General features: G+C 52.9%; 1 protein-coding gene across 2 annotated transcripts; it reads left to right on the forward strand.

Annotated features, from left to right (window-relative positions):
* Positions 1-1,432: 1,432 nt before the first annotated feature.
* LOC102060778 (argininosuccinate lyase-like) lies at positions 1,433-9,578 on the forward strand. 2 transcript variants are annotated; one of them, XM_074556924.1, is made up of 17 exons: positions 1,448-1,877; positions 2,074-2,265; positions 3,927-4,121; positions 4,220-4,303; positions 4,601-4,657; positions 5,194-5,291; positions 5,455-5,532; positions 5,775-5,852; positions 6,237-6,289; positions 6,512-6,574; positions 6,744-6,858; positions 7,471-7,555; positions 7,722-7,781; positions 7,914-7,997; positions 8,232-8,312; positions 8,405-8,511; positions 8,939-9,578. In XM_074556924.1, exons 2-17 carry the CDS (start codon positions 2,251-2,253, stop codon positions 9,087-9,089), a joined length of 1,404 nt encoding a protein of 467 aa, XP_074413025.1. In that variant the 5' UTR covers positions 1,448-1,877; positions 2,074-2,250; the 3' UTR covers positions 9,090-9,578. The 2 variants fall into 2 exon arrangements, 1 of the variants encoding a protein (XP_074413025.1); XR_012583483.1 differs by lacking the exon at positions 8,939-9,578 and having other exon boundaries at positions 1,433-1,877; positions 8,131-8,312.
* Positions 9,579-10,034: the final 456 nt, after the last annotated feature.

Genomic DNA, 10,034 nt, shown 5'->3' on the forward strand with positions numbered 1-10,034 from the left:
CTCCACAAAATTCCTTTCCCACCCCAGCCTTGCAAGGCTGGAGTTTTGCTCAGCCCCTTGTCCCCATGCTGAGGCAGCAGAGCGTTGTTGACTCAGAGCTGCAGGGCTGGAACACACAGGGAACAGAAATAACAAAGGTGTTGCCTCACCAAGTTTGGGGCAGGGGCTGCAGCACAGACAGGACAAACTGGCAGCAGCTAAATCTGCAGCCAGAGTACCCCAGGAGACACAGAATGCTTGCACCTTTGCAGCATTTGTGCTTTTAACACATGGAAGAAGGATCAGCAACAGCAAAATTCCCTTTTACCAACCCCTCACCACTCAATCTCTCCTTATTCTGCCTTAAAACAAATCCATTCACTTGGCATTTAAACACCACATTTCAATTACCTTTCCACAAACCTCCTTGGTGTTTGCTCCCTTCCTCCCTGCTGTGCTCCTGTCTTGGCCCATGTCTCACTCTCCACACTGCTCACCTGGCCAGGAAATCACTTTTGCACTCTCAGCTGCCACGCTAAGGGAACAAGAAAGCCACAGGTAACACCAGTGCTCAACACCTGCAGTCAGAAGAACAGAAATTTCCCCCTCACAATTCTTTTTCCTCCTATAAACTTTCTTGATCCATGCCACTCCCCTTATTTTTTCTGTTTGTATCTTCTGGTTCCTTCTCTTCAGATCCTCAGCAGAACAGATTTTCTCCTGTTCCCAGCACCAAAAGTCTGGCATTGTCTCTCATGAAAGGAAAGGGGAAGCAGCAGACTACCACATTTCAGTTTCTTACCTAATTAAGTAGTTTACAGTTACTGGTACTTCCCACCCATCCACCCTTTTCTTTAAAATGTGAAATATTTCACATTGCAGGGGCCTGTGGAGCTCCACAGACATTACAGAGTGCGGTCCATGGTGTCTTCAGATTTTCACCATCACCCTCCTCTGACTCATTGGGATTTGGGTTTTGGTCTCAACCCCTGCTCATTACAGGCCACAGGAAGGTGCTTGAGCCAGGAATTCACTCAGGCTGATAATCAGCTGGGTAGTTCTGGATGTAAATCTTGTGCTCACCATCCTTCCAAACCCTCAGCAACCTCCTGTCCAAGCTGCAGTGTGGGCATCCATAAAGGATGAACATGAAAAAAAGAAACATTAAAAGTGAGAGACTGTAGAAGAAGAAGGAACCTGGCAACAAAACTGTTCAAGGAGTTTTTCTCAGTGTAGACAGTGTGATGGTGTGTGCATCCTCAAGCCTGCAAGTCTGAAAAGGAAATAATTAATGGGTGGAAATGTTTGAGAAGCAGTGAATTAATTGGTGGCTACATAGAGAGGCTGAGCCTTGTTCCGGATGGGTACTGAGGGCACTACACGGGAAAAGCAGCTGGGAAAGGACCTTGTGGGGGCACCAGAGGCAGCCGGGTGTCACCGGCAGTGTCCTGCTGCTCCAGACAAGGACCCGAGCACCTGGATTAGGCTCCTTCCCAGCTGAATTACGACACAGGGGCTGGTTAAAGAACACCAAACCCCGCCAGGGGACAGGAAAGCGGGGATGCCGCTCCTGAGTGTGCTGTGAGGCACCGGGACAAGCCGCGCCCTGCACAGCAGGACCGGGAGCGGGGCTGGCCCGGGGAGTCCCCGCCCCGGCGGGCGGGACCAGCTGCGGGAGCGCCGGGAGCGCGGCGGGAGTGGAGCTGGGACCGGGACCAGGACTGGGATCGGGACCAGGAATCCAGCTGGGACCGGGACGGGGACCGGGACCAGGACTGCAGCTGTGACCGGGACCGGGATTGCAGCTGGGATCGGTACCAGGGCTGGGATCGGGATCAGGAATCCAGCTGGGATCGGTACAGGGGCTGGGATCGGGACCAGGAATCCAGCTGGGATCGGCACCGAGATTGGAGCTGGGACCGGGAGTGCAGTTGGGACAGCGATTGGAGATGGGATCGGGATCGGGACAGAGCTGGGATCGGAACCGGAGATGGTTTTGGGACCGGAACCGGGACCGGAATCGGGATTGGAGCTGCGATCGGAAAGGACCGGAGTTGGCATCAGGACCGAATCTGGGATTGTGACTGTGACCAGGATCGGGACCGGAGCTGGGACGGAGACCGGGATTGGAGCTGGGATCGGAACCAGGAGTGGATCTGCGATCGGGATCGTGACTGTGACCAGGCCCGGGACCGGGACCGTGCCCGGAGCCGCCCCGCAGTGTCTCCGGCCCGCAGTGTCCCCGCCCCGCAGCGGCCCCGGCCCGCAGCGATGGCAGCAGCCGAGGTGAGCGAACTTTGCTTCCCGGGGGTGTCGGGGGTGCTCAGCCGAGCGGAGCCGTCCCGGGCCCGCCGCGTTCTCGCCTCTGTCTCCTGGCAAAGGCCGATCCTTGTGCCCGGGGCTCAGGCACTTCCCAGCAGCTCGTGTAAACAAACACTGCTCGGCACAAAAGCTGCGTTTTCAGTTTCCTTCCCTGCCCAGACTGACCCGGCATCCTGGCGAGTTCTCTTTCTGCTCTCCACATCGCTGCTCCACGTTCCAGGCAGTGTTTGTCATTGCCAGGCTGCACAGCCACTGCTCCAGAGTCCTGGAGATGCCCAAAATGAACCTTTCAGCTTTGTAAATGTGTACATTGCAATGTTTCTGCTGACACCCTCCCTGCTTTGATGGGAAGCTTTAAATACCTGGATACTCCTGATCCCCAGTGAAGTGCTGAGCCTCTGGAACAGCCTCTGATTTAGCATTCACTTTGCTCCTGGGTGCACCAAATTGAGTTGAGGAGCTCTAACACTTCTTTTTCAATTCTGATTCCCTCTCTGCCTTCCCTCAGCTTTCTAACAAAGCTGCCTTTTACTCATGGCTACACTTCACCTCTGCAGGCTCTCTCCCGTTGTCCTTTCAGGCACAGGGACATGGAAACAATCACCAGGGAAAACATTTTAAGTGTTTTCCTGGCTGGTAAAGCCCTGGCACAGATCAGCTTCCAGCTATCCTGCCAGCTCCTTGCTGTCCATGGTAGTTATAGTGACCAGCATGAGAAGAAACTTGCCAGTGGTGTTCAAAAAAATCAAGTAGATTAGTAATTATCCATTCTGCAATACTGCTGTATTTAGTCCCTTCCTTCAGGTGTCCTCCAATTCCTTTTTGTGCCTGGTAGCTCTGGAAAGTTGCTTTTGAAATCTTGGATAAATTGTAAGTAAAATTCTTACTAACTTCAGTGCAAGCCTGGCAGAATTAAAACTTCTTGGGTTGTCTTACCTGGGCAAGAAAAAAAATCCTCTGAGCTGACACAGCTCAGGTGAGGCCAGGCAGGCTCTGAATCACTGCTGGAGAAGCTCCCACACAACACACACCCCACACACCCCACACACCCTGCTGGGGCACAGCTGGAACCCTGCACAGCCTTTGGGCACTGCCTGAGTGGGTGACACATTCCAGGGGCTGAGGTCACCACAGGAATCCTGGCTTGGATGGGAAAACTCCTCTTTTATTTCAGTGCTGAAACACAGTTCTTTGTCAATCAAAGAAGAATCTGTTAGATAAACAGCACCAAAAGGATTTAGAGGATATTAATTTCACTTTAATCCTACTGACTGCTTAGTTTTCTCTCCCTTTACCTCAAAGGCCTCAAAACAGAAATCTGTGCTGGTCTTGCATCTTTCCCTGATACCAATTTCAAGGACTCCCAGCAGAGTAAAATATCTTGGAGGGTTTCTGGGCCAGACCTTGGAGCTCAGGGGTAAATAACACTGACAGTGATGTGTTCTCCAGATCTTCAACCACTTCCAGAGGTCCTGAAACCCAGAGGACTTTCTGGTCAGTGCTGTCACACTGAAAGGAGCTGAGCATGGGCTCTGTATCAGACAAATGGACCACAGGATGTTGTTTACTGCACAGGATTTATCTGGAGTCATTAGGCCTCCTTAATTGGCTATTTTCTCTCTCAGGGCAATAAACTTTGGGGTGGAAGATTCAGTGGAAGCACAGATCCCATCATGGAGATGCTCAATGCCTCCATCAGCTATGACCAGAGGCTGGCTGAGGTGGACATCCAGGGCAGCATGGCTTATGCCAAAGCCTTGGAGAAGGCTGGAATCCTGTCTAAAGCTGAGCTGGAGAAGATCCTGGCTGGCCTGGAAAAGGTATTTATTTCCTTCAGAAACTGTCAGGTGAATGAATGAGAGGAGCCTCCCTGGATTTAATAACTCCTGTGGCTGACTGGTGTTTGTGCTGTTTGCAGATCTCTGAGGAATGGTCCAAGGGAGTGTTTGCTGTGATCCAGACTGATGAGGACATCCACACTGCCAACGAGCGCAGGCTGAAGGTTTGGCTCCTCCAGCCTCTTCTTCCTCACCCTCTGCCTGACATTCAGGGCTTGTCCCTCTGTCCCTCTGGGAAATCCCTTCAGAGCTGCAGGCACTGAACCCCTGGGGCACAGCCAAGGTCTCCAAGCCCCTTTTGGGGCTGTACAAGTACCCAAAGCTGCCCTTCCCCAGAGCACATCCCATGGCTCCTCACAGGACCCTGGAGCTGAGTCCCTTGCAGGCAGGGAGATGTGCTCCTGTGCATTGTCCTGTTCAGAGCACAGAGATGCTGACAGAAACCCTGCTCTTGTCCTCAGGAGCTGATTGGAGACGTAGCTGGGAAGCTGCACACTGGCAGAAGCAGGAATGATCAGGTATGGACAGAATCTTTTCTTCTCCTTTTGTATTCCTTCACCTCAGTTCTTGAATTGAATATTTTTATGCCATCTCTCTCATCCCTGACACACTCCAGCCTGTATTCCCTTTAAATTAAAGATGGCTTTAAACTAATGATGCTGCAGTGGCTCATCCACCCAGGGCAGTGGGATCTGCAGGGCTGCATCCTGCTCGCAAAATGGCACAAAATTCCACTGACATCTCTGAAAACCTCCAGGACCCCTGACTCTGCTGGCTGGGTGCACACATCTTTCAGGAGCAGGATGATCAACTTGTGTTGGTTGGGAATTTTCTATTTCAAAGTCCACTGAAAATCAGAGATTTTGGTTCTGTCCATGGAAAGCAACAGCAGCTTTCACAAATCAGTGACCAGGGATACATCCCACAGGAAGATTTCCCTTCCCCTCACACAGCACCAGGAAGGGATAACGGTGCCAGGGGGCTCTGCTGAGCAATATTTGGTCACTAAATCTGTCCTGTTGTGCTTGGCCTGGCTGTGGCCAATCCCCCACAGGTTGTGACTGACCTGAAGCTGTTCATGAGGAATTCCCTTTCCATCATCTCCACGCACCTCCTGAGGCTCATTGAGACCCTGGTGGAACGTGCTGCCATGTGAGTCCTTTCCCTCAGTCCCTGTTTTCCATAACTTTGGCCTTTTTGGGGCAGGACAGTCCTAGGCTTGCTGTGTGACTGTGCAGCTGCAGGGTGTCCTGTGCAGGGAGTTCCAGACCTGTCCCTGTCCCTGCTGCTCACCTCTCTGTCCTTCCCCTCCCAGAGAAATCGATGTGGTCCTGCCTGGCTACACCCACCTGCAGAAAGCTCAGCCCATCCGATGGAGCCACTTCTTGCTCAGGTGAGCTCCTCCCACCCTCCCCACCCTCGGGGCCCTGCTCTGCTGAGGGGACACCCAGGGCTGGTGACAAACCAGAGGGAGCTCTGCAAACTGGAACAGGAACTCCCTGTGTGGCTCTGACCAGCTGGGAATCCAAACACGGATTGGACAACTCCTGTTCTCCATCCTTTGGCCATTCTCATCTCCTGGAGTGGGATATCTCATTTCCATTTTCCAGCTTCATCTCCCTTGTCCTTCCCCAGCCATGCTGTTGCTCTGACCCGTGATTCTGAGCGCCTGGGAGAGGTGAAGAGGAGGATCAATGTCTTGCCTTTGGGAAGGTAAAGTTTATTTTTTATTGTGATCCTCAGCCATCACTTTGCTCTGAGATAAAGACAAGAGGGAGATCTGTCCATCCCCTGAGCCATTGGGGATTCCATAGACACTGCAGCCCAGTTTGCCTCTGCAAAGACTCTCAACAGAGAAATATCTTTCTGTTTCTTGAAAATCAAGGATTACAAGGCTTCAATTAAGAAAATCTTCCTGTTTGGGGGGGGAAATCTGGTTTAGTCCAGAGTTCAGGGTTTGATGAGCCTCAGACAACACTGTGAAATCAAAGTGAACTGGGGAGGGAAACCTTCAGAGGTATAATCACTAGAGCTCAGTTTTGGTCAGGTATCAGTTTGGATATCATGGGTGACTTCTGGTTCTTTCTCCCCTGGCAGTGGAGCTCTGGCTGGAAATGCCCTGGGAATTGACAGAGAGCTGCTGTGCAGTGGTAAATGTCATCCTTTTAATAAAAAATAATAAAAAATGACTACTCATAATAGCTGGGATTTTGGGAAGCATCAGCACATTGTCCTAATGTTATTTTGGATGGGTTGCAGCACTTGAACAAGGGGGTGGAGGGTAATGAATAGATAAAAAGTCACCTCCTGTGGGGCATTCAGGCTCCTGCCAGGGCCAGTGTGAGCTCCTGTGTCCATCCCCTTCCTTGCAGAGCTGGACTTTGCTTCCATCAGCCTGAACAGCATGGATGCCGTCAGCGAGAGGGACTTTGTGGGTAAGCACAGCCAAAGCTTCCAGCACGGGGGGAGGCAGCTCCTGACACCTTTCCAGCTCCTTTCCTTAATAAAGGACTGAAATCCATTATTAGGAAGTAAAGCCCCAATTAGAGATCTCTGGCTTGTCCAAGCACCTTTTCCCCTCCTGATCTCCTGCCTTCCCTGCAGTGGAATTCCTCTCTGCTGCCACCCTGCTGATGATCCACCTGAGCAAGATGGCCGAGGATCTCATCATCTACAGCACCAGCGAGTTTGGCTTCCTGACCCTCTCTGATGCCTACAGGTGGGTCCCAGCTCTGGGCAGGGAGCTCCTCCCTCATCCTCTCCTGAGCTGCCCACGCTGGGTGAGGCAGTGCTGGGCTCTGTCTGTGCACCAGGCTGACCCAGCACCAAGAGCCTGGCACAAAGGCAGCCCCAGGGTGAATATTCCTCAGCAATGGGCACTTATTTGTCATTCTGGTAACTCAAATCAAGTCTGTGTTCAGCCCAACTCCTGTCCAGGACCTGCTGGCAGAGAGAACTTCCTCCTGTGCTGGGAATGCTGCCAGAGCCCTTTCTTGCCTGGCTGGGTTTGCAATCCCAACAGACTCCTTGTCTGCAGGGTGGCACAGCCACAGCCCTCCCTCCATGAAGTCACACTGACACTTAGTCTGACCTGCTGATATGACCCTGGAGGGAGCCTCCTTTTAAGTTTCTCTGTAAGAGGTGGGACTGTGTGGGAGCTCCAGACAAGGTGCAAAATCAAAGAGAACTCAGTCAGTTCATTGATTTCCTACACCCTAAAAAGGAGTACAGTTAAGAGGGTCCTATACATTGCTGTTGTAGGGCTGGGTCAGTGATGATGAGTGTGTATGGATGAGGGTTTTGCTCACCAGTGCACTCCTGTCCCTTCCAGCACTGGCAGCAGCCTGATGCCTCAAAAGAAGAACCCCGACAGTCTGGAGCTGATCCGCAGCAAAGCCGGGCGAGTGTTCGGCCGGGTGAGCCCCAAAGAGGAGGAGGAGGGAGAGGAAGCTGCCCCTGTTGGGGCTGGACAATCTCCTTTTTCTTTGCCTTTTCACAGCTAAAGAGCTGTGGGCTCTGGAGCTGCCCTGGGGCTGTGCTTTGCTCTGTGCTCACTCCCAGCCTCTCCTGTTCCCTCTGCAGTTGGCTGCAATTCTGATGGTCCTCAAAGGACTCCCGAGCACCTACAACAAGGACCTGCAGGTAGAGCCCTTGTTCCTCTCCACAGCATCTCCCCTGCCAGCTGGAGGAGTCAGCAGAGCTGGGCTGCTCAGCCTGGGGGGTTTTGGGCTGCACCAGGCTGGCTCAGCCATTTCCATCCCTGTTCCACCACAGGAGGACAAGGAGGCCGTCTTTGATGTCGTAGACACCCTGAATGCTGTGCTCCAGGTTGCCACTGGAGTGATTTCCACCCTCAAGGTAAGGATTCTTCTCATCCTCTCACTATTCAACATTATCATGGTGCATATTCCGTGAGTAACACAACTCCAGATTGTTCCTCTTCAGTGCCTCACCCACACTGCTCATTTTGGTCCCTCTGCCCGCTGCTCAGAGCATTCTTTCAGAGCTCCAGATGAATTCCCCTCACCCTGCCACTAACATGCCCCAAGGAGGAGCAGATGGTAACGTGTCCCTGGGATCCTCCTCCTGCAGATCAACAAGGAGAGCATGGAGAGGGCACTGAACCCGGAGATGTTGGCTACGGACCTGGCTCTGTACCTGGTTCGGAAGGGAGTAAGTGCCAGAGGGAGAGCTGGAGCTGGGATTTCTGTGGATGCAGAGGAACTGAGCTGAGTCCCCTCTGCTCTGTCCCCTTCCCCCTGCAGATGCCCTTCAGACAAGCCCACGTGGCCTCTGGCAAGGCCATCCAGCTGGCTGAGACCAAAGGCATCACCATCAACAAACTCAGCCTGGAGGAGCTGCAGAACATCAGGTTTGTACCTGTATTATTTCCCTTCCCTGGGCTCAGCATCCCTGATCTGCCTTCCCCAAAGTGCCTGGGCTGGGCAGCACATCAACATTTCTGAGGTGACAGAATATCCCTGAATATCCCAGCTGAGGTGTCCTGAATATCCCAGCTGCTCCTGCTGGGGCTGAAACACTGGAGGGGGACAACTCCAGCAGGGTGGGATGGGCATGGGCAGGGGCAGGAGCTCTTGGGAGGGGCTGGGAGACACCTCTGCCCTGAGCAGGAAGCCCCCAGAGGGGTTTGGCTCTGGAGTTCCTTGGTGAGCTGGTGTCAGGCAGCAGAAGCTCAGGAGCGTTTTCCCTGGGGAAAAGGCTCCGTGCTCACTCCCTCAGCCTCTGCCCAGGCTGTGGGCACGGGGAGCAGCCCCTGAGAGCCCCCCCTGTGCCCCCAGCCCCCTGTTTGGCAGCGACGTGGCGCAGGTGTTCAGCGTGCTGAGCAGCGTGGAGCAGTACACGGCCGCGGGCGGCACCGCCAAGAGCAGCGTCTCCGCCCAGGTGGAGCAGCTGCGGGAGCTGCTCAAGAGGCTCAAGGAGCAGGCTTAGAGTGTGGGGAGAGATCCCGTGCCTGCAGCAGAGTGCCTGTGCCACTGGTCTGGAGTTAATAAACACTGGGGTGTCTGTAGTTCACTGAAATCCTGCTCTTATGTCTTGCTTCTTCAAGATTTCACCCTCCATGAAGCCACCAGTGCTCCTTTTGCCATTTCCTATAACTTTTAACCTTCACACTTTAAAAAGTGACTCTGAATAGAAATAGAAGTAAGCAGGCAGGCATTAAAGAAATAACCAAGAGTAAGCAAGGAACAATAATAAACCTAAGCTGCGCTTAAGGGGAGGTTTAGGTTGGACATCAGGAGGAATCCTTCCCAGAAAGGGTGACCAAACATCAGAACGGGTTGTGCAGGGAGGTGGAATCACCGTCCCCGGAGGTGTTTAAGGGAAGAGTTTATGTGGCCCTCAGTGCCCCGAGGCAGGGGCTGTTTGGTCACTTGTTGGACTTGGTGACCTCAGAGGCCTTTTCCAACCTAAGTGATTCTGTAACAAATAAATAAATAAATAAATAAATAAATAAATAAATAAATAAATAGTGTAAATAAGTGAGCAAATTAATAAATAAGTAAAAGTAGGTGATAAATACATTTAAAACCCTAAGTAATAAATAAGAATGAGGGGAGGGGACAGCAGGGGAGCACTCGCCTCTCGATGAAATCCAGCGATCCAGGACAGAGCCTGAAAGTTCCTGGAGGCGCCTTTACGCCAGGACACCCGTGGCTTTGTCCTGAGGCGAGAATGGGACAGGACCCGGTCCCTGTCGAGCTCTGCAGTCGCTTATCGAGCTGGGGCGGGACCGTGACCATGATCGGGACCGTGACAGGGATCGGGATCGTGACAGGGAGCGGGACCGTGACAGGGATCGCGACAGAGATCAAGATCGCGACGGGGATCGGGAGCCCCTCAGCCAAGGCCCCGCCCCTCTCCCTCAGCCCCGCC

The sequence above is a fragment of the Zonotrichia albicollis genome, chromosome 22, assembly GCF_047830755.1.
Source record: "Zonotrichia albicollis isolate bZonAlb1 chromosome 22, bZonAlb1.hap1, whole genome shotgun sequence".
NCBI classification, from domain to species: Eukaryota; Metazoa; Chordata; class Aves; order Passeriformes; family Passerellidae; genus Zonotrichia; species Zonotrichia albicollis.

Bases quoted from the DNA above. Each gene is read 5' to 3' on its own strand.
- LOC102060778 (XM_074556924.1), top strand. The intron at 6,290-6,511 runs GTAAATGTCATC...CCTTCCTTGCAG, and splicing joins CAGAGAGCTGCTGTGCAGTG to AGCTGGACTTTGCTTCCATC. The intron at 7,782-7,913 runs GTAGAGCCCTTG...GTTCCACCACAG, and splicing joins CCTACAACAAGGACCTGCAG to GAGGACAAGGAGGCCGTCTT.